Below are 24317 nucleotides of genomic sequence, written 5' to 3' on the forward strand. Positions count from 1 at the left end.
TTGTAATCAATAAGGATCATTTAGGGCCCTGACCGGTTGGCTCAGTGGTAGAGTGTCAGCCCATCGTGTGGAAGTCCTGGGTTTGATTCTCAGCCAGGGCATACAGGAGAACCCTGACTGCTTCTCTACCCTTGTCCCTCTCCTTTCTCTCAGTCTCTCTCTTCTCCTACCTGCAGCCAAGGCTCCTTGGAGCAAAGTTGGCCCAGGTGCTGAGGACGGCACCATGGCCTCCTCCTCAGGCACTAGAATGGCTTCGGTTGCAACAGAACAATGGCCCTGATGTGCGGATCATCACCCCCTAGTGGGCATGCATGTGGATCCCTGTCAGGCACATGCAGGAGTCTGTCTCTCTGTCTCTCTGCCTCCCCACTGCTCACTTCAGAAAAATACAAAAAAAAAAAAAAAAAAAAGATCATTTAGGTAGATATATATATTTTTTTGTATTTTTCTGAAGCTGGAAACGGGGAGAGATAGTCAGACAGACTCCTGCATGCGCCCGACCGGGATCCACCTGCCTCTCCCACCAGGGGGCGACGCTCTGCCCACTATGGGGCGATGCTCTGTCGCGACCAGAGCCACTCTAGCACCTGGGGCAGAGGCCAAGGAGCCATCCCCAGCGCCCGGGCCATCTTTGCTCCAATGGAGCCTCGGCTGCGGGAGGGGAAGAGAGAGACAGAGAGGAAGGAGAGGGGGAGGGGTGGAGAAGCAGATGGGCGCTTCTCCTGTGTGCCCTGGCCGGGAATCGAACCTGGGACCCCTGCATGCCAGGCCAACACTCTACCACGGAGCCAACCGGCCAGGGCCTTAGGTAGATATTTTGATACTATATAAACATAACTTTTTCTTTCTTAAATTTTACACGCTATATTTAACATTTATTGGGGATTCCTAAATGACTAAATTATTGCAAACATGGTGCCAAATGGAGATTTTTTCATTCTATATTTTTCTTTGTTTATTACATGTAATCTCCTGTAATAAGAAACTTACTCTTATTCTGTACTTGTTTGATGTTTATGTATGTATATCATTAGGGACTCATGGATTCTTACTTATTCTCTGAACTATAATGCATTACTGTTGTTATTCATTTTGAAGCTTTAGGTTTGTTCATTGCTTTGAGGATTCCAAATGTTCTCAGAGAAGCCAACTGGGAAAGACATAGAAAAGAAACACAAGTAAAAACTAGAAAGTATGAAACTAAAGGAATATTTACCCACAGGAGGTGGGTCAGGAGTGGGACAGAAAGAATGGGATATGAGAACTGAATAGATTTTGACATATAACATATAAATTTCTATCTATTATACATGTAAAATCCCATGAGTTCAAACTGAGATTGCCAGTTCTCGTTGGACACCACAGAGTTCTTTGCAGCCCCTCCTTCTCCGTGTGCACAGCACCTTCCCCGGGAGTGGGGCTCCCTCCCTCTGCTCCAGGTTACTTATTTGCTGAATCTTTGGGTGCCCAGGGAAGTGTTTCAGAATGGTGAACTCATGCCACAGTTAATGACACACTAAGTACAGCTTAAAACTTTGTTTTTAGTTGTTTTTTTTTATTGTTGTGGGAGTATATAGACATAATTATGGTTAAAAATTATTTAGATTATATATTTTCACTTTTAGTCTAATTATGGCATTAATTTGAAAATGTAGTTTGGTTCATTTGTTTTTCCTTATTCTATTTTCCTTTATTCACCACTTTCTTTATTTTTATTTATTTATTTATTTTCTTCTTTTTCCCAGTGAGAGGAAGGGAAGTAGAGAGACAGACTCCCACCTGTGCCCTGACTGGTATCAACCTGGTGACACTCGTCTGGGACCATGCTCACAACCAAGCTATTTTTTTTAGCACCTGAAGCTAAGGCTCCACAAAGCCATCCTCAGTGCCTGAGGTTCATGCATCGGTTCCAACTGAGCCATGGCTGTGGGAGGAGAAGAGAGTAAGAGAGAGAAAGTGAAAGAGGAGGGGTAAGGGGAAGAGTGGAGAAGCAGATGGTTGCTTCTCCTGTGTGCCCTGACTGGGAATCGAACCCGGGACATTGATACACCAGGCTGATGCTCTACAACTGAGCCATTCAGCCAGGACCTATTTTTATTGTTTTTAGAGAGGGAGAGAGACAGAGACAGACCAGAAGAGAGATAAATGAGAAGCATCAACTCGTATTTGCGGCACTGTTAGTTGTTCAATTGATTGCTTTTTATATATGTCTTGACCAGGTGGTTCCAGCTAAGCTAGTGACCCCTTTCTCAATCCAGCAATCTTGGGCTCAAGCCAATGACCTTGGGCTCAAGCCACTGACTTGGACTCAAGCCAACAGCCTTAGCTCAAGCCATCAAGCTTTGGGTTCAAGTCAGCACTCAAGCTGGTGAGCCTGCACTCAAGTCAGATGAGTCCACACTAAAGTTGATGACATCAGGGTTTTGAACCTGGGTCTTCAGCATCTCTAGTCATTGCTCTATCCAATGCACCACCCCCTGGTTAAGCTCTTCTATTTATTTTTTTTAGGGACAAAGAACAACATAGTCAAAACTATTCAAAGAATTATACTCATTTCTCATCATTCTGACCCACCACCTACAGGTAAAAGATCTCATTAGTTTCTGATTTATTTTTCCTGTGCCTCTGTTTGGTCACATGAGCAAACATATGAATATTTTATTTCCCATTCATTTTTACATAAAAAGTAACATGCTACAAATACTCTTCCACAAATTGCTTTTTTCCCCCATTTAACAATATATTCTGATATTCCTCTATGTTGATAGATAGATATTTTTCTTCTTATCTCTTCACAGTTGCAAAATACTCAATTGAATTGATGTTTAATACAGATTCCTTTAGGGCTCCCAGAATGAGTAATTGATGATGAGTGTTCTAAATGCCACTGAATTGTATTCCTCCAATGGTTAAAATCTAAATTCCATGTTTTTTTATATTAAAATATAATTAATAATTAAAGGGAAAGTAAGAAGTAATTGCTGCACAAAGCAAAGAATTATACACTAATTATAATCATGTTTAATTAATAAATTAAAAAGGAAATAGAATAATTTATATATATGATTAATCAAAAAAGAGTGAGACATGAAAGAACAAATGTGAAACACATATCATCATTAAAAAACATAGCAATATGAAAAATATAAATTAAACTTTATTATGATCGCATTAGATATACATAGGTAAAACTCTTCAGAAATAGAATAATGGTTGCTCTACATAAAAAGAGCTAAATTCAGAGTCACAGTTAACAATGAACATCTCACAGAAATAAGGACATAGAAGAGTTTTAAATGATGGAAAAGAAATACCATATAAACACTAACCACAAGAAAGCCACATCTTTATTACCTGTATTATTTTGGTATCTCAGTTTCTCTATCTATATCTGTGTATGTAACATATCTATAACTGTATATATTAGTACCTATACTCTTACAGCATCTCTAATCTATATTTATATATATAACTATATCTATAGATATAGCTATAAAATGATATAATAATATTAGAAATAGATGAGATGTAAAGGTAAGACCTTTTGCTTACCTTTTATATCTCCTGATTACTGATTTTTTTGTTCCATAAAAGGCACCTTAACATTAGACACAACTTGGGTTTTAAGGAGGAAAATAAGAAAAAAAATATTCTGAACCAAATGGTGTGTTAAAATATTTAATAAAATACCATATTATTCGCTCCATAAGATACATGGGCATTTCCCCATCGACTTTTGGGGGGGAAAATGTGCGTCTTATGGAGCGAAAAATACAGTATATTTCTCCTAATTATAGACATATCTCCTCATTATAAATGCAGTGGTATGTTGTTAAATGTATTTATAAAAGCCTCTCTTTCTTTTATTAAAAAGGCCTAGTTTTGGAGCACTTGCCAATTTTCATAGTGTAATTATTCTTACCATGGGTGATTTTAGCCTGCCAACACAATGTCATTGAATGTGAGTTGGGAAGAATTATGCCAAATTAGCTTAAAGTCAGTGTAAGCCAGCATAAAGGAATCAATTTAAAAAAAGAGTTCACAAGTTCTCTAGAAGTGAATCACGATGCTAAATCCGTGTGTTGTCAATACCATAGTGAAAATACACATAAGCAAAACCTGCCATATCCCAAAGAAGAAGCTGGAAAACCCATAATTATAATTATGCAACATGTTTTGCATAATATTTTGCATACATCTTGTAAAAGTTGATGAATAAGAAAAGAAATAATTTAGGAGTGAAGAATTATTAAGATTATTAACAGTGCAGTTAACAAATGTGACCTAGTAGACATTTCTTTTTTTGTATGTGACAGAGACAGAGACAGAAGAGGGACAGATGGACAGGAAGGGTGAAAAATGAGAAGCATCAATTCTTCTTGGTTCCTTAATTGTTCATTGATTGCTTCATCATGTGTGCCTTGACCGGGAGGCTACAGCAGACCAAATGACCCCTTGCTCAAGGCAGCGACCTTGGAAGCTGATGAGCCTTGTTCAAACCAGATGAGCCCACGTTCAAGCCGGCGACCTCGGGGTTTCCAACCTGGGTCCTCCATGTCCCAGTCTGATGCTCTATCCACTGTGCCACTGCCTAGTCAGGCTAGTTGACATTTTAACAACACTTATCTATGACAACAGAATGTGTACTCTGTTGAAGTTATATGGAAGTGACAACCATACACTGTTACAGGACATGTATCTCACTTGCTCCTGACTATAATAAGAGGATGTAGTGATTGCCACTTAAAGCAGTTAACCCCGTTGACACACATTTCCAAGGCCTGGTTGATATCTCTGTTCCTCAGGCTGTAGATGAAGGGGTTCAGCATGGGGGTAACTACCGTGTACATGACTGAAGCCATAATGTTTTTGGAATCCCATGAGGAGGAAAATATATAAACACTTGCAACTCCCCCATAGTACAAAGACACCGCAAGGAGATGGGAGCCACAGGTAGAAAAGGTTTTTAACAATTTCTTAATGATGGGGACCCTCAAGATGATGCACCCTACATGGACATATGAGCCCAAAACAATACCCAAAGGTGGGAGTACAGCCATTCCTCCCTCGGTGAAGATGACCAGCTCATTGAGGGAGATGTGAGAGCAGCTCAGCCTCAGGAGCACAGTGAGTTCACAGAAGAAGTGACTGATGGTGCTGTTGGCACAGAAGGACAGTCGGAGCAAGAGAAGGGTGTGTGTCAGGGCATGGGCACAGTTGATGATCCAAGAGCCGGCCACCAGCAGCACACACAGCCCCTTTGTCATGATCATGGTGTAGTGTAGAGGATGACAGATGGCCACTTACCTGTCATATATCATCATTGCCAGAAGGAAACTGTCAATAACACCAAAAGGTATAAAACTATACACCTGAGCAATGCATCCCACATAGGAGATGGATTGTTGCCGAGTCTGCATGTTCGTGAGCATCTTCGGGACAGTGACGGATGACAGAGAAATGTCAGAGAAGGCCAAGTGGCTGAGGAGGAAGTACATGGGCGTGTGCAGGCGGGAGTCCAGCCTGATGAGCAGGATGATGAGCAGGTTGCCCAGCACCGTGGTCAGGTACATGCCCAGGAACAGGGTGAAGAACCCGCGCTGCTGCCCTGGCCGCATGGGGAGCCCCAGGAGGAGGAACTCGGACACACTGCTCTGGTTCTCAGGCCCCATGTTGCTCCCTGTCTGCTAGAGATAAAAGGACAGTGAACAGAAGTATAATTAACAAATGTTGATCCTGGAAGATGTCCTACAATAGGTGACATTGATGCCCTTAAATATAAAATGCAAAGTCATCTGGTAAAGAAACTCAGCGTCTTTTTTTCAGTGGAACTCAGGCAAATGTAACTGAGGGAGTAGGTATTTCCTGGGTCCAAGGTTTGATGCCCTTGATAAAGGTATGCAGCTCTACTAGGGATAAAGGCAGGGCATCCTCGAGCAGGCAGCTGGCTCTATTCCTCATCTCCCCCAGGCTCACGGTTAACGTTATGAGAGCCACTGCCCAGAGGTGATTGTGCAGTCCCTGTCTTAAGGAATTAGTAATAAGAAGTGAGTTCAGCAAGAGCACAGAGAAGTGATGAGCAGCTGTACACACACGCACACACACACACACACACACACACACACGCACATGTACACGCACACCTGCTCCTAACAACGGATACCCAGTCTGCTCTGAACTTGTGCTGAAGTCATCTGGCCTCCAGGAGTATGGACTGGTTTCTCAGCTTTTCTTTAGGACACCTGGAGGTTTCTGGGTCCTGACCCTCTCACTGACATCAGAGAGAACAGCCACAAACCTGGAGTTTACTCTTCTCAGTTCACCAGCTTCAGAAATGGTGACATGAAGACGCTACTCTACCCGCCTGAGAAAGGAGCCAAGGGAACAGAGCACCAAGCTCTTGGTTAGAGGCGTGCACTAAACATGTATTAATTGCTCAGTTTCCTTCTTACTCCCTCTGGGACAGATGCCTTGGGGCAGTGTTCCCTAAACTTTGATGTTCGGCATCATCCCCTGGGGAGCTTGTTAGAGATGCCAATCGAAGCTTCTCCTCCAGAGATGGTCATCTATGAGGTCTGGGACCGGGTAATTTTGAGGCAGATGGTTTTAGGGGCACACTGTCCTCAGGAAGAACATCAGGGTGGATGCCCTGTGAGTGTGAGCCCAAACAGAGATGTAGACAGACTTTCTGACTGGCCCTGCCCTACCTGAATTTTTTGGCCTAGTTAGGCCGTAACTTGGGATGTAAAGGTGCATTTTTCTCCCCAGTGAACATTCTTCTTCTTTTTTTTAAAGTGAGAGAGAGGAGATAGTGAGACAGACTCCTGCATGTGCCCCCACCTGGATCCACCCAGCAACCCCTATCTTGGGCTGAGGCTCAAAGCAACCAAGCTATTTTTAGCACCTGAGGTTGACAGACTGAGACCGAACGAGCTATCCTCAGCACCCGGGGCCAACGCTAAAACCTACCGAGCCACTGGCTGTTGGAGGGGAAGAGGGAGTGAAGTGGGAGAGGGAGGGGGAAAGGAACAGATGGTCACTTCTCATTTGTGGTCTGACCGGGCATCAAACGCAGGATGTCCATATGCCAGGGCAACGCTCTATCCACTGAGCCAAACTGCCAGGGTGACATTCCTTTTTGGTTTGCTGCTTAAACAATTAATTCTGCTCTATGATGGGAATCCAAACAATGTAGACATGAAAACAAAGCATAAAGTCAATTTACATCACCCCTTCATTATTCATTTTCCACTTTTCAAAAATGGTTTTTATTCATAAAATTTTATTTACACAAATAGAATTTATTTAAACAGTATGTTATAGCTTTCTTTTGCTATAAGAACGTAATGTTATTTGTATTTCTACTGCTATGCATATCAATACATAGGCTACACACAATATCAATATATCAATCTACTTAAGCATTTTAAGTTTTAGTCAATATTTTATTGAATTAACATGAAGACTTACTGTGAGATTTTATTAAAGGTTAAACCAAGTCTTGAAATCTCTATTTCAGTCATCTGATCAAGGCTACATTAAAATCTCCAAAAGTGTCTATTTCAATGGGCTCTGTGTTTCTTAGTGCCTGTGTCTCGCTCCTTTGAAAAGAACCTAACTTTGAAAATGCCCCTAAAAATACACAAAGAATCCAAGTCCAGGCGGAACCCTGTGGAAAGACAGGCAACAAAGCCATATTGTTTTCATTTACTCGTAGCCTAAGTGAAAGTTTACAGAATGAAATTAATGAGTAATAAGGGAAAGTTGCTCTTTAATAGTCGACACATATATCAAATATCAAACTTTTAAATATTTTGATTTTCAGCTCACACCTCAAATATACTAGAGTTTGGGGCTTCACCACAGCCTTAAATGTCACTCTCCCTGTTGATTATATACTAAGAAATATTATATTTTTGAATAAAGTTGGGTAAACATACTGTATTTTGTAGAGGGCAGTCACAGAAACAGATGAAAACAGGGGTAAAAGTTGATGCCCACAGTAATGGTACTATGGATGGGATTCCAGACAACAGCTACCTTGTGGACTATGTCAAGAAGCATGGCAAGTCAAATGAGGACTTTTAGACATGAATGAGCTCATATGCCATAAAATTGTTCAGGGCCTTGTCAAGAACTCAGGTGTCCCTTCGTGGACATACAGATGCTCTGAAAGCAAATCCTGTTTTATAACAAATGTGCATTTTGCCTGATCAGGCAGTAGGGCAGTGGATAGAGTGTCAGGCTGGGACACATAAGATTCAGGTTTGAAATTCCGAGGTCACTGGCTTGAGCGTGGGCTCACCAGATTGAGTGTGGGGGTTACAGACTTGAGCATGGGATAATAGACATGACCCCATGGTCGCTGACATGAGCCCATGAGCCCAAAGGTCACTGTCTTGAAGCCCAAGATCACTGGCTTGAGCCCAAAGTTACTGGCTTGAGCAAGAGGTCACTCACTCTGCTATAGCCCCCCAGTCAAGGCACATATGAGAAAGCAGTCAACAACAACTAAGGTGCCACAACAAAGAATTAATGCTTCTCATCTCTCTCTCTTCCTGTCTGTTTGTCCCTATCTGTTCCTTTCTCCGTCTCTGTCTTTCTCTCTAAAAAACAAAAAGAAAACAAAAACAAATGTACATTTGATTGTGCATTGTATGTGAAATAATTGTTAGTTAAAAGTATTAAAATTGCCTGACCAGGCGGTGGCGCAGTGGATAAAGCGTTGGACTGGGATTCAAAGTACCCAGGTTCGAGACCCTGAGGTCACCAGCTTGAGCACGGGCTCATCTGGTTTGAGCAAAAAGCCCACCAGCTTGAACCCAAGGTCGCTGGCTCCAGCAAGGAGTTACTCAGTCTGCTGAAGGCCCGCGGTCAAGGCACATATGAGAAAGCAATCAATGAACAACTAAGGTGTTGCAATGCACAATGAAAAACTAATGATTGATGCTTCTCATCTCTCTCCGTTCTGGTCTGTCTGTTCCTGTCTATCCCTCTCTCTGACTCACTCTCTGTCTCTGTAAAAAAAAAAAGTATTAAAATTTGTTTTTGAATGTCGCTAACAAAATTAGAAGTTGCACTGAAATCCCACAGAGCTTAATAAGACAAAAGCCACTGAGGGATATAGGAGTAATTTTTTCAAAGCTTTGGCTTCATTTGCCTTGAACACGTAGTCTGGTGTGGCGATACACAGCATGATCCTTAGTATGTGATACGTCAATATTACATATGAGAGAGCATCTGATAGGTTAGGAAAAACCTCTGATATTAGAGAGTAGAAAAAAGACATTTACTGCAGCCTGATCAATCTGAAAATATCCACGTGAACCACGCATTTCTCTACTGCTAAAATAATTGAAGCATTCCCTTGTTTCACTCCCCCCTCCCAGAATTCACAGAAGGTGTTACAAATGTGCAGCCCACAAGCTCCATGATTTGATCCCTTACACCAGTGCTCTTCACACCGCCACTCACTGACCTGCAGCCTTAGAATCATGTGGGAGCAGAAGATGTGCAAAGTTGGGGGCCCCATCCCTGAACTACTGAGTGGGAATTCATGGTGGTAGATCCCGGGAACCTGTGTTTTAACAAGCTCTCCTGGAATTTTTATGCACACTAAAACGTGAGAAGCTTTGCTTACATTCTTTTTAAAAAAATTGATTTTATAAATTAAATGTAATGGGGTGCCATTTGTCCATAGGAACATAGAGGTTTCAAATATACATTTCCACAGGATGTGAACTATTCATTGTGTTGTGCTCCCATCACCCAAAGTCAAAGCCCTGTCACTGGTAATCACTTCATTTTTGTCTATGTCCATGAGTCTCAGTTTTATATCCCACCTATGTGTGAAGTCATATAGTTCTTAGCTTTTTCTGGTTTACTTATTTCACTTAGCATAATATTCTCAAATCAAGGTCCATCCATGTTGTCACAAAAGTCCGTTTGAACAGGCAGGATATTCATGAAGGATAGTCTGCTGGAACTGAAGTGGCATTTGTAGGAAAGCAATGAGTGTTCAGAGAGTGTGCTCTATAATGTGGTCATAGTATTGACAAAGGATGACAGCAGGAAGCACCCTTTCATTAATGACTGGATGTGGGGCTCAGGAATAGCAACCGCATAGTACTGGCCTGCGAGGTCCCTGGCCAGTCTTGATTTCCTCCGGGGACCTTTGTCTTCAGAGTTGTAACATTCTATACCATGGAGCAGAGTGATACATTTCCTCTGATTCAAGTGACAAGTAGGTTGTATTCTTTGATTTCAATAGACACATAAAATGAAAAGAAAACCCATTTAATCTGTAAACGATTGTGCAGTGAAATAATATAGCTAATTCCTTAGAATCTGGGATGTGTTAAAGCCTAAGATTATGATCCCAAAATATAAAGTTTTCAAAAACCTCCTCAAATAACAGATTAAAAAACTGTATATTTTCTGAATATATATATTCAAAAAATATATATATTATTGTATCATTTATGCTCCCAAGTTGCAGAAATCAGTAAGAAGATTAATTTAGCATTTGCTAATCAAAAATTATTTGTGAGGAAGCATTGTTAAGAGAATGAGAAATTATAGTTAAGAAATATTTACAAAGTACATCCAACATGCTATTATTTGTCTTAGTGTTTATGACTCAGGAGGCCTTAACATATTCAGATATATTCAAATGGAAAATCAAAGCTGTGAGATAAACAAAAATGAGTTTCGGATTTAAATAAAAGTTATAGATATTACTGTGAGAAAAATTTTACTTTACTGAAAAGTTTCCCAAGAGCCTCTTTCATGTTCCTGTTCCTAAGGCTGTAGATGAAGGGGTTCAACATCGGTGTGATCACTGTGTACATGAGAGCCACAATCATGTCCTTGTCAATGAAACTGCTCACTGTTGGGAAAAGGTACTGCCCAAATATTGCCCCATAATACAGAAACACCACAGAGAGGTGGGACCCACATGTGGACAGGGCTTTACAGATCCCCTTGGTGGAAGGGACACTCAGGATGGTGGCCCCAATGTAACCATAAGATACCAGGATACATATAAATGGCAGAGTAATGACTGCCACACCTACTGTGAATATGACCAACTCGTTGAGAAAGGTGTCTGAGCAGGACAGCTTGAGCAGGGCACCAAGGTCACAGAAGAAGTGGAGAATGATGTTAGCAGCACAGAAGGATAACTGAGTCAGGAGGAGGGTGTGGGAAAGGGATGTGGCACAGGACAGGACCCAGGACACTGCCACTAGTAAGGCACACAGCTCTTTCCTCATGATGATGGTGTAGTGAAGAGGGTGACAGATGGCAACATATCGGTCATATGCCATTGATGTAATAAGGAAGCTGTCTAAGGCAGTAAAAAATATGAAAAAATACATCTGTGAAATACATCCTGCATAGGGGATGGATTTGTACTTAGTCTGCATGTCCATCAACATCTTCGGGACAGTGACCGATGAAAAAGAAACATCCGTGAAGGCCAAGTGGCTGAGGAAGAAGTACATGGGCGTGTGCAGGCGGGAGTCCAGCCTGATGAGCAGGATGATGAGCAGGTTGCCCAGCACCGTGGTCAGGTACATGCCCAGGAACAGGGTGAAGAACCCGCGCTGCTGCCCTGGCCGCATGGGGAGCCCCAGGAGGAGGAACTCGGACACGCTGCTCTGGTTCTTGAGCCGCATGCTGTTCCCTGTCTGCTGGGGAGGAAGAATGGTTGAGAATATTAAGGGCTTTGTAGTAATTGTTTTTAGTCATCATATGGTAAATATATAGGTTTTATTTCAGAAACTGGAAACTTAGCCTGTTTCTCATATGTTCCTTATATGTTGGCACATAAGAGAGTTAGTAACATTGTCAATGAGGTATGCTAATGTGAGCCAGCTCTTCTTGGTTCACTGACAAGATAGAATTTGTGCATCTTTAGCACTGAGGTTAAGAATGTGTTGATTATGATGTCTCAGCTGTTATTGAACCAAAATTGCTCTGTGGTGAGCACTCCAAGCCATCATCTGTGGCATACAACTTTTACAAGATTTGACTTCAGTCCCCATTGTTAAATTTCAGATGAGAAGCACATTTTTAAATGCAAGTATGCAAAGAATAGTGTTGCATTCCATAAAGAAAACTCTTCAATATACTTATACTTTTATTTCAATTCAGTAAAGGATCCTTAAGAAACTGGATAGTGTGTTAATTCATTCTCCACACTGCAGTGAGGGAGATAGTTTGAAAGTGCTGGAGGCCTTCTTTAAACTCCTGGCTTAACCACCTAAATGGTTTTGGAATGCCTGCGTTCTGAGTGGTCCGGGTCTGGTGTTCCATGTCAGGATCCAAAGGAAGTGGGAGTCCGTCCTAAAAGCTGCTGCTTCCCCATAGTTCTGTCTATATCTCTTGGGTTACTTTAATTTCTTTTTACCTCTTTCTCTTTTCCTATCTATCCCTTTACTTTATCTTTCTTTAAAAAAAGTATTGATTGATTGAATTGAGAGAGGAGAGAGAGAGAGAACCATTGATGTGTTGTTCCACTTATTCATGTCATCATTGGTTTTTTTCTTATATCTGGATCATCTTGCAACCTTGGAATATTGGGTTGATGCTGTAACTAACTGAGCTATTTGGCTGGACCACTTTATCTTTCTCTCCCTCATTTTCTGCTTCCTTCCATCTTACTCTATGCCGCTGTGTCTTCATTCTTCTGTCACTTCATGTCTCTTCTCTCTCTCTGTCTTTTTCATTGTCTTTCCTATTCCATGTCAAAATCAGCATGGAAGCAATCTTAATCTTCCTCTTCTATACACATGTGTAAATTCATATATTGCTGAGACAATACTACCCATTCCATTCGTAATACTGACCTGACCTGCAATTTATGATCCAGTTGGTGTGTCTGGAGAATCTCGTTAGGAGACAGCGTCCAAGATCCAAGACATTCATGGGCTTCGAGAAGAAATGCTACAAGCTCTGACTCTCACTTCTGTCTACCAGTCTTAGAGCTATGAATTGAAGGGTATAACTAGCCAAGAAGAGAACCCTGGAGCATAGGGAGCAGAACTTGTAATTTCTGGTTAAAGACATGCATCAGCTTGGATTAATTGTCCAATTTCCCCCTTGACTTCTTCAGAAAACATTTCCTGTGGGAGGTATGTTTGTGCTGGGACCTTGGAGAATGAACCCACAGAGAAAGTCCCTAAAGGCCCCCTGGTCTTCCTTCTGTTCCAGGCTCTGCTTTCCCGGCCTTTGCCGTAGGTCAAACTCCAGGGATTAGAGAAGAGAATGGTCCCAGCTGGGTCCAAACAGAAAATCAAATGATCGAATGACCTCTGAGAATTTAGGTAGGACCATATTCCACACAAAGGGGTCTCATTGGGCACTAACCCACCAGTTAGCCCAAAGGAAATGATGTTGTGTTTTTTTTCTCTCCAGTGATCATTAGTGAATGCAAAGTGGGAAAAGGAGGATAATCAACTTTTTTGGAGGTTTTGTTGCTTTCTTGAAAATTTAGGTTTTTTGGAAGAAAATGGTTGTAAGCATGCATCTATATAGTTTTATATTCTTTTTTTCCAAATTATATCATAAGCTTTTTATAAACATAATTCTAATGGTTACATAATATGCCAATGGAAGCATGCCATAGTTGCCTTAACTCTTCCCTTATTGATGGAAACTAAGCTGAAACTAATTACTCTCTTTTAAAATTATGCTGTAATTAGACATCTTTCTTCATAAAACCTTTTTAATACTGGACAAAAACATAGAAACTGTCATATGTCAAAGCTTACACCACCAACTACCAAACTGAAATTATTCCTATTTTGTTATGGATTTTGACACTTGGATCAGTTGACGTCCCTCCTACCAATCACTATCATCTTGGGAGTCATCAGCATTTGCATGAATGAACCATTCAACAATGTGGTGTACTTAGTCTTCAATCTCATCTTCCATGACCTTGACTTCCATTGCACTTTTGCCATCTCTTCCCATGGCCTTATTACAGAGACTGGATTTGCTTTGCCTGTAAAATATTAAATTTAGACACTCAATTCTTTGTTCTTTTCCCACCTTACCCATTATATTGAACATTTGGTCTCATAAATTCTACTCAGTCTCTGGGCCTGTCCATGTCCCCCCCAAATTTGTTTTGTCTTCACTCTGTGACCTCTCCAGGATGGGTTTCATGGCTTATCACTCTCTTACTGACTTTCCTGCTCTTCCTTTCTTTCCGTTTCCTCCTCAATCCACTGTAAACTGGCTTCCCTTCCCACTACTCACTGACATTACTACTGGTCACATCACAACCAAATTCCTTTATAAATTCAGTGGATTTTTAAAAACACCTAAACTTCTCTTTTCTTAGTTCTCTGGATCCCACATTTTCCTACGTCTCTTGTTCTTTGATGTCTTTTTTTGGGACACTCTTTCTCTGCCATTTCTTTAATTGTCAGTGTTCCCTATGGTCTGTCCTCAGCTCTATTCCCTATCCTTCCCTCTTTCTCTTCTTCTTTCTTGTCCTCTTTTCTCAACTCATCTCCTTTCTTTTTAGGCAATTTCATTCTCCCCTGTGTTGGTGGTCCATGAATTTCCATCTCTATCCAAGATAAATCCACCTTCCTCCTGAATATCTTCCTTAGATATTGGTACTCCATACTCAGTGTGTGAAAAACTTATCAAATCAGTCTCTCTGTGGTTGTTCCCTATCTCAGTAAATAGCACCATTATACACTCAGCTGTCCAAGCCATAAATTTCAAGAGAGGTTTTTAGGTACTTTGTTTTCCTCCTTTACTATGGTCTGATGAAAATTAGCTCATATCAAAATTACTTACTACATCTTTTAGATTCTGACTCTGAAGAAAACCTTAATATATATAGTTCTCTCTAACTCCTTTATTTGATATACTTTTATAATCTCTTTTCTGAATGACCGTGACCATTTCCTTACTAGTCTCCTTGCTTCTTGCCTTACTTTCATCACTCCATCCTTGCCCTGCCAATATTCCCTTCATTTACAGTAAAATTATTATTATTGTTGTTTTGTGTGTGACAGAGACAGAGAGAGAGACAAGCAGATAGGAAGATAGAGAGATGAGAAGCATCAATTCTTCCTTGTGGCACCATAGTTGTTTATTGACTGCTTTCTCATATATGCCTTGTGTGGGGCTCCAGCAGTGTGAGTGACCCCTTGCTCATGCCAGCAACCTTTGGGCTCAAGCCAGTGACCATGGGGTTATGTTTATGATCCCATGCTCAAGCTAGTGACACCGTGCTCAAGCTGGGGAGCCCATGCTCATGTTAGCAACCTCGAGGTTTCAATCCTGGATCCTCTGCATCCCAGTTGGATGCTTTATCCATGTGCCACTGCCTGGTTGGCTACAGTAAAATGATTATCCATTATTTACCTACGGTGATAGTTTCCAATATGGCACCATCAATCTTCTGATCAGATCCCTTTTTGGCTCCCTCCCTCTTTCCTTTTGCATAAAGTACAGACTGTCCAATATGATGTCCAAGGTAATACATGACTCATTTCTGCTAATTTCTCTGGTCATGTCCTGAACCTCTTCCTCTGTTGAAGTGTACCACTTCAGCCATTCTAATTTTCTTTTTTTCTTCTTCTTTTTTTAATTCTAATTTTCTTGATAATATAGTTTCCCAAACTTGTCATCCTTTGTCTTTTCCAGCACTTTTTCTATTCCTCTTTTTCTCCCAAAAGTTCTTCCTCAGTGTCTATGTCACCTTCTACTTGTTTTTCTTGTCTGGGGTGCCTGTTTACATGTAACTAACATCTTACAAGCCTACCTGCTTGACCCTCCAAAATTTAGGTTTGACTGCTCCCCTCTGTGCTTTCATTGTACTCAGCACCCTATACAGACTTTTTTTAATTGATTTTAATTTATTCTGTTTACATAGATTCTAGTGTTGCCCCAAATTCATCCCCCCTCCCCCATATTCTCCTCAACATCTCCCTTACCCCCCTCCTCACTGTACCCTCCCCCCTTCCCTTCAGGTTTATCCCATTCTATCATCCTCTTTATCTCTGTTCTCTTTTCCCCTGGTCTCTTTGATCCCGCCTCTGTCTCAATTCCGTTTCTCAGTTCACATTGTTCATTGGATTCCTCAAATGAGTGAGGTCATATGATATTTTTTTCTTTTTCTGCCTGGCGTTTTTTCACTTGACATAATAGCTTCCATGTCCATCCATGTTATTGCAAAAGGTAAGATTTCCTTCATTTTCATGGCCCTACAGTATTCCATTGTATATGTACCATTGCTTTTTAATCCACTTGTCCACTGATGGACACTTGGGCTGTTTCCAGATCTTCGCTATTGTGAACAATGTTGCCATAAACATGGGGGTACATTTCTACTTTTGAAACAGTGCTATGGTGTTCTTAGGGTATATTCCTAAAAGTGGAATAGCTGGGTCAAAAGGCAGTTCAATTTTTAATTTTTTGAGGATCTCGATACTGTTTTCCACAGTGGCTGTACCAGTCTGCATTCCCACCAGCAGTGCAGAAGGGTTCCCTTTTCTCCACATCCTGGCCAGCACTTATTCTGTGTTGTTTTGTTGATGAGCGCCATTCTGACTGGTGTCAGATATCTGAGGTGATATCTCATTGTGGTTTTAATTTGCATTTCTCTAATTAGTGATGTTGAGCATTTTTTCATATGCCTATTGGCCATCTGTATGTCCTCTTTGGAGAAGTGTCTATTCATCTCTTTTGCTCATTTATTGATTGGATTGTTTATCTTCCCGGTATTGAGTTTTACAAGTTCTTTATAAATGTTGGTTATTAACCCCTTATCAGACGTATTGTTGAATATATTCTCCCATTGTGTAGTTTGTCTTTTTATTCTGTTCTTATTGTCTTTAGCTTTTTAGTTTGATATAATTCCATTTGTATACCCTGTATTTTTTTTTCCCTTGCCCGTGGAAATAAATCAGCAAATATATTGTTGCAAGAGATGTTGGAGAGCTTACTGCCTATGTTTTCTTCTAAGATGCTTATGGTTTCACAGCTTACATTTAAATCTTTTATCCATTTTGAGTTTATTTTTGTGAATGGTGTAAGCTGGTGGTCTAGTTTCATTTTTTTGCAGGTAGCTGTCCAATTTTCCCACCACCATTTGTTGAAGAGGCTATCTTTACTCCATTGTATGCTCTTACCTCCTTTGTCAAATATCAGTTGTCCATAAAGGTGTGGGTTTATTTCTGGGTTCTCTGTTCTGTTCCATTGATCTATGTGCCTGTTCTTATGCCAGTACCAAGCTGTTTTGAGTACAATGGCCTTGTAGTATAACTTGATATCAGGAAGTGTGATACTCCCACTTTATTCTTCTTTTTTAAGATTGCTGAGGCTATTCGTGTTCTCTTTTGGTTCCATGTAATTTTTGGAATATGTGTTCTATATCTTTGAAGTATGTCATTGGTATTTTAATTGGTATTTCATTGAATTTATAAATTGCTTTGGGTAATATAGACATTTTAATGATGTTTATTCTTTCTAACCATGAGCACGGTATATGCTTCCACTTGTTTGTATCTTCCTTGATTTATTTTATAAATGTTTTATAATTTTCTGAGTATAAGTCTTTAACATCCTTGGTTAAATTTACTCCTAGGTACTTGATATTTTTTGTTGAAGTACTGAAGGGGACCACCCCCTCTGCCGCTGCCTTGGACGTTCGGGTATGGGCATTGCTGGTGCTAGCCGGCTGCGGCTGTCACTGTGGTTTCTGCATCTCCTCCACGGGAGGGGCTGTATTCATCATGTCCCGGGTCTACAAGCCTCAGCCTTCGCCCTGCCACCATGGTGGGGCTGTGTGCTGTGCCCCGGGCCGCAAACCTCGGCACCAAGGACAAGGGTGAGCACCTTTGCTCCGCCGCGGATCTCCGCCTCTTCCTGGGCTTTCACCCCGCCCCCGTGGGTGGAACTGTGCTTCTGAATCAGGCCGGAAGCCTGGGCTGTGCGTGGGCCGGGTGGGGCCGCGCGCCTGTGCTCATCCGTTGGTCTGCTCCTGTTCCCAGGTTTTTGCCTTACTCCCGCGGGCGGAGTTGCGCTCACATGTTGGGCCACAAGCCCTGGCTCTGTGGGTCGGGCAGGGCAGTGTGCCGGTGCTCAGCCATGGTTTCTGTAGATCCCAGGCTTTTGCCTTTCCCCTGCGGGCAGGATTGCGGTCGGGCCTGTAGCCTGCTGGACCGCTTTCGTGTGCCCTTTCTGCCTTTGCCAGGTGAGACTGAGCTCACGCCTGGCCTCAGTCATGGCCAACCCGACTTCTGCCCCACTCCCCCCCCTGCCGATGGGACCACGCTTCCATGTCCCGCAGTCGCCCGCCCTCCAGCTAGCCCTCAGCAGTGTGGTTGGGGGCACTGCACCTCAGACCCTAGCATTCAATACTGTATTCCTTACGGCTTCCTCCTTCTAAGCAACTCTGCTCTGAGTGCCTTGGAAGAGTTTGGCTGGTGTCCTGCTTCCCTTTGTTGGTATTGCTGTTTCCAGGGGAAATATTCACTTCAGATTTGGGGAGTGACTCAGCCCAGGGGTTAGGGTGGCTGTCCCTCAAAGTGTTTCTGCCTGTGCCTCCTAGATTACACTCTCTTCCTGCTACTCTGGTCCTCTCCTCTCTTCCTGTTCCTCGAAGCCCCGGGTGGGTGGTTGTGAAAGCGGTTTTCTGCATTGTCCCTTTAAGAAGAATTCTGGTTCTGAGAAGTCTGTCTCTTTCTCACAAACAGTATCCTGACTTGTTTTGCAGCTAAAAACTGTCCATATGCTTTTCCTAGGCTTTGAGGCTGCAGGCTGGGGCTTTGTTCCTGGGGCCCAGGGCCCTCCCCTTCTGCTAAACTCACTTCCCATCACATGAGTCCCCCCGGCTGCTGTTCGCTGCTGGGAGTTGGGCAGCCCTCTCTGTGTTTCTGCTTTTCCTACCAGTCTCTGTGTGGCTTCTTCGGTGTTCCTTGGTTAAAGAGTCCTCTTAGTTTCATCCAAAGTTGGCTTTTCCAGATGATGGTTGTTAAAATTAGGTTGTAATCCACTTTGGTTCTGGGAGGTGGAAGTTGATATGTCTGCCTACTCCATCACCATCTTGCTGCCTCCCATACAGACTTTATTAACGTATTTTCCACACACACTTTTGTCCAGCTTGTTCATTAATTAGATTGGGCTCTTTGAGAGAAAAAGAACCTGGTGTTTTCAAATACACTGCTCACAAAAATTAGGGAATATTTTTATCACTTCGTGTTCATTTTTAAATATCTCCTAATTTTTGTGGGTAGTATATATACCCACCAGACCCTGGCCATTTGGCTCAGCAGAACATTAGCCCAGTGTGTGGAAGTCTCAAGTTTGATTCCTGGTCACAGCACACAGAAAAACTGACCATTCTCCACCCCTCCACACCATCTCGCTCTCTCTCTTCTTCCCCTCTCAAGGCCATGGCTCAAATGATTTGAGCAAACTTGGCCCTGACCACTGAGGATGGCTTCATGGCCTCGCCTCAGTTGCTAAATTAGCTCGGTTGTCAAACAACAGAGCTGAGGCCCAGTCAGGCAGAGCACCACCCAGTAGTGGGCTTGCTAGGTGGGTCCCAGCTGTTGTGCATACCAGAGTCTGTCTCTGCCTCCCTGCCTCTCACTTCCTAAATAAATAAATAAATACTCATAGTCCTCACAAAATCCTTGCTGTATAGTAAATACACGCTATTTTTATGAACGAGTAAATGAATGAATGAATTACTGGAAAATAATGAATAAAATGCTCTGTCCTCTCCTTGATTCTGTAACTCTTCTCTGTATTTGCCAGTCTTAATGGAGTAGGTCTCAGAAGGCTTCTCACTCATTCTTATGGTTAGAATAGGTTTTGAACCCTGAGATGTGCCCACTATTATTATGTGTCATGACTGTGCAATAATTATCCCTGTATGCATGCAGATATTTCTTTAAGAAGAAAAGAAATCTATTTCTGAAAAACAGAAACCCAACTCTTCCTTGAAAAGCGCTTTTATTGCCCAGGGATTAATAGCAGCTCTCCTTCCGGTTCCAGACTGAATATGAGGAGGAAGAGGCCGTAGGCGGCAGAGCCCAGTGGTTCAGAGAGGCTTCATGTGCAATGGAACCAGACTGTGGGTCTGAAGTTCCTGAGTTGGGGTTTGAATCCTCATTGGGCCATTATTTTTGAGACAGTCTCACACTCAATAAAAAGAGAAAATATTATCTCCCTCAAGAATTATGGTGAGGGTTAAATGAGCTCATAGATGTGAAAATTCTTTATAAATAAACAAAATTGTAGATATAAAAGTTCTCATTTATATTCCCAAAGGAGTTGATTATCTTTAGTATGGCTAAGGCATCTCTCCGCTGAGAATAGTTAAGGAAACACAGTAATTACTCCCAAATTGTCTCTTGTCTCTCACCAAAAAAATTTGTGACTCTGGTCTCCTGGGTTCCCAATCTGGCTGATTGAAGTAGATATCTTTGTCATTGCTTGGATCTGGTTTAAAAGACAAGTGACCTTGTCCCCACTTCATGGTTGAGCTGTGGCTTTTCTTTCTTTCCCAGCTCTAAGCCTTTTGGAAAGAAAATGAAATATTAGTTCATAACCTGGGAATGACAGTATTTGAACCTATCACTCCCAAGCTAGGTAAGTGCAGTTCTTGTAAGCTCCACTCAGCAAAGTGTGTGTGTGTGTGTGTGTGTGTGTGTGTGTGTGTGTGTGAGAGAGAGAGAGAGAGAGAGAGAGAGAGAGAGAGAGAGAGCTGTGCTGGGCACTTTATATAATTTTGTTGTGTTCTCTTGAATAACTTATGTGGATGGAATAATTTTAGTTCCTCGGGGTTGGTACTATCCTATCTAGGGAAATGTTATTCCTTTCATAGTTTTGCTGCCTATCTGACCGGCATCCAAGCTATGAGCATGACCTTTCAGGTTGAAAAAGAAAGTGCTCTGTATTTTTTGTGAAGGATTGCAAACATGCTAGTGTATACTTTCCTATTGTGTTCTTTCAATTATTATAATATAAGCTTTTCATGACCTCCTTTTATTGGTTATGTGTTATCATTTCCATAGATGTGTCCCATAGCTGCCTAGCCTTTCCCTTATTGGTTGAAACTCGGGAGTCCATCAGAAGCATCAGCCAGGGTCTGATCTGCCTTTGTCCTGGAGCCCTGAGAAATTTGCTTTAAGAACAACTGTCTTTGTAAAGTCAGTAGGTGGTATCCTAGCTTCTCTACTCACTTTCCGTCATCTGATGAGGGACTAAGGCATACATCTGTTCAAATACATCTTTTAGGGAATTATAAAATCCATCTTCTTCTCTTCAATGAAAAGCAGATGTCATTTTTGGGGTAAAATCATGCTCTGCTGGAGAAAATGTAGTATGGTGGTTAGGAACATGGGTTTGAAATCAGATAAACCTGGGGTTGAATGGCCTGTCCATAATTTTCATGATGAATGTTTTAGGTAAATTATTTACACCCTGTAAGCCCTGATCTCCAACCACTTAAATAAGAATAATGCCTTTTTATGTGATCCTGTCATGCTGATATAATATAAAGTAATATATCACAGCAGTTGGCCTGTTTCCACAATCAATATGATTCATGAATGGTTTTTATTATAATTGTTAATGTAATTTATTATTGACATTAACATCTAGGCACATATATTTCATTCTCAAACTTCCTGATATATTTCTGAAAATTTTGGCACTGGCCCATTGGCTCAGCAGATCATCGGCTCAGCGTGTGGACATTTCTGGTTTGATTCCAGGTCAGGGCACACAGGAGAAGTGACTATTTGCTTCTCCACCCTTCCCCCTCTCGTTCTCTCTCCTTTCCTCCCACAGCCATGACTTCTTTGGAGCAAGTTGGCCTTGGGTGTCGAAGATGGCTCCATGGCCTTGCCTCTGGCACTAAAATAGCTTGGTTGGTGAGCAATGGAGCAAGTCCAGACATGCGAAACATTGCCTGATAGGAGGCTTACTGGGTGGATCCTGGTTGGGGTGCATGCAAAAGTTCGTCTCTGCCTCCCTGCCTGTCACTGAATTAAAAAAAATTTTTTTAGAGTGCTTTCAGGAAGCAAGGACTCTCTTACTCGAGGATATAGTTAATGACAGGATTTAGTCTTTGAAGCCAGATAGATCTAGGATCAATACCAGGTCAGCATATATTGGGCAAGTTTCATCACTGGGTCCCAGTTCTCTCCTCTACAACATGAGACTTCGAACACCTATGAAAGATTGTAGAAAGAAGTGAGCATTATTTGAAAAGCACCTGGTATAAATTAGGTGCTAAATCATTTTTTTTTCTTTTTTTGTATTTTTCTTAAGTTGGAAACGGGGAGGCAGTCAGACAGACTCCCGCATGCACCCGACCGGAATCCACCCGGCATGCCCACCACGGGGCAATGCTCTGCCCATCTGGGGCATCGCTCTGCCGCAATCAGAGCCATTCTAGCACATGAGGCAGAGGCCACAGAGCCATTCTCAGCGCCCGGGAAAACTTTGCTCCAATGGAGCCTTGGCTGTGGGAGGGGAAGAGAGAGACAGAGAGGAAGGGAGGGGAAGAGAGAGACAGAGAGGAAGCAGATGGGCGCTTCTCCTGTGTGCCCCGGCCGGGAATCGAACCCAGGACTCCCGCACGCCAGGCTGACGCTCTACCACCGAGCCAACTGGCCAGGGCCTCTAAATCATATTTTATTAACAATGTGACTATTTCTAGCCTTATCGCAGCCATCTCAGCCAAACTGGAAAGATAATAAATTTGCTTTCAGGGTCTGTAGCCTCTGCTTTCACTCTGCTTGCAGTCTCCACCCCTCAGCCCTATCCCTCCTCACTTCCTCTGAGGCCAATGCCCTTGTTCAGCTGTCCAAAGCTGGCCCCCAAAATGTATGGCTCCCAGCCATGTCATCTCAGTGAGAGTGTTGAACAGAGGACTGTCTGTTCCGGGAATACTTACCTTTAAACCTGATCTGTGTTCAGGACCTTAAAGCCTTTCACTCTGCTGAAAGAATTGAAGTTATCAGCAGGCTATTGAAGGAGTGTTTTAGGAAAGGATATGGAAGCCTCAATGTTCTGGAAGTCACACTACATGTGGATGTGGTTCTGCATGTCCCCTAAGTAAAACTGACCCAGTTAATTTGAAGAATCTCAAGAAATATAAGAGAGTATTTCTTCTCTCCTTTCCCATGACCCATGGAGGTTATGGGTTCAGGTTTGGGTTCAAAGTGCTGGAATGTGTGAAGGAAGCCTTCTTTGTCTCCAGGAATAAGTACCAAATGACGTGTACCTGTTTCTGGAGACCTAATGATTAAGCAAATGGTTCTCAAAGTGTGTGCCAGGGTGTGCTGGTACACACTAGAAGATTTCCAGGTGCACCCTATGTTATTCTAGAGAAATATGTGCCTGTTGAAAACCACAAAACCAACAAGGTTTTTGGAGTTACTATTAACATTTTTAAAATTAATTTTAATGGGGTGACATTAATATATCAGGGTACATATGTTCAGAGAAAACATCTCCAGGTTATTTTGACATTTATTTATGTTGCATACCCATCACCCAAAGTCAAATTGTCTTCCGTCACCTTCTATCTGGTTTTCTTTGTGTCTCTCCCCTCCCCCCTCTCCCTTCCACTCCTCCCTCCCCCATAACCACCACACTCTTCTTCATGTCTTTTAGTCTCGTTTTTATGTTCTACCTATGTATGGATGCACCACATCTCCTTTATCCAGTCATTTATTGAAGGGCTTTTTGGTTGTTTCCATGTCTTGGCCACTGTGAACAATGCTATAATGAACATGGGCTGCATGTGTCTTTACATACCAATGTTTTTAAGTTTTTGGGGTATATACCCAGTAGAGGAATTACTGGGTCATAAGGTAGTTCTATTTTTAGTTTTTTGAGGAACCACCATACTTTCTTCCATAATGGTTGTATTACTTTACATTCCCACCAACAGTGAACGAGGATTCCTTTTTCTAAACAGCCTCTCCAACACTTGTTATTACCTGTCTTGTTGATAATAGCTAATCTAACAGGTGTGAGGTGGTATCTAATTGTAGTTTTGATTTGCATTTCTCTAATAACTAATGAAGATGAGAATCTTTTCATATATCTGTTGGCCATTTGTATTTCTTCCTGAGAGAAGTGTCTGTTCATGTCCTCTTCCCATTTTTTTTATTGGATTGTTTGTTTGTTTGTTGTTGAGTTTTATGAGTTTTTTGTATATTTTTCATATTAGGCCCTTATCTGAACTGTTGTTTGAAAATATCATCTCCCATTTAGTTGGTTGTCTGTTTGTTTTGTTGTCAGTTTCTCTTAATGTGCAA

At 41.9% G+C, this 24317-nt stretch overlaps 2 protein-coding genes across 2 annotated transcripts; both read right to left on the reverse strand.

Annotated features, from left to right (window-relative positions):
• Positions 1-4700: 4700 nt before the first annotated feature.
• Positions 4701-5672, reverse strand: LOC136391184 (olfactory receptor 1J4-like). The gene is given in 1 exon segment (XM_066362704.1): positions 4701-5672. A coding segment is annotated over 1 exon segment (972 nt).
• A 5064-nt stretch (positions 5673-10736) lies between these two features.
• Positions 10737-11678, reverse strand: LOC136392911 (olfactory receptor 1J2-like). The gene has a single exon (XM_066365592.1). It carries the CDS (start codon positions 11676-11678, stop codon positions 10737-10739), a length of 942 nt encoding a protein of 313 aa, XP_066221689.1.
• Positions 11679-24317: the final 12639 nt, after the last annotated feature.

Source organism: Saccopteryx leptura, chromosome 2, assembly GCF_036850995.1.
Source record: "Saccopteryx leptura isolate mSacLep1 chromosome 2, mSacLep1_pri_phased_curated, whole genome shotgun sequence".
In the NCBI taxonomy this organism is placed as follows: domain Eukaryota; kingdom Metazoa; phylum Chordata; class Mammalia; order Chiroptera; family Emballonuridae; genus Saccopteryx; species Saccopteryx leptura.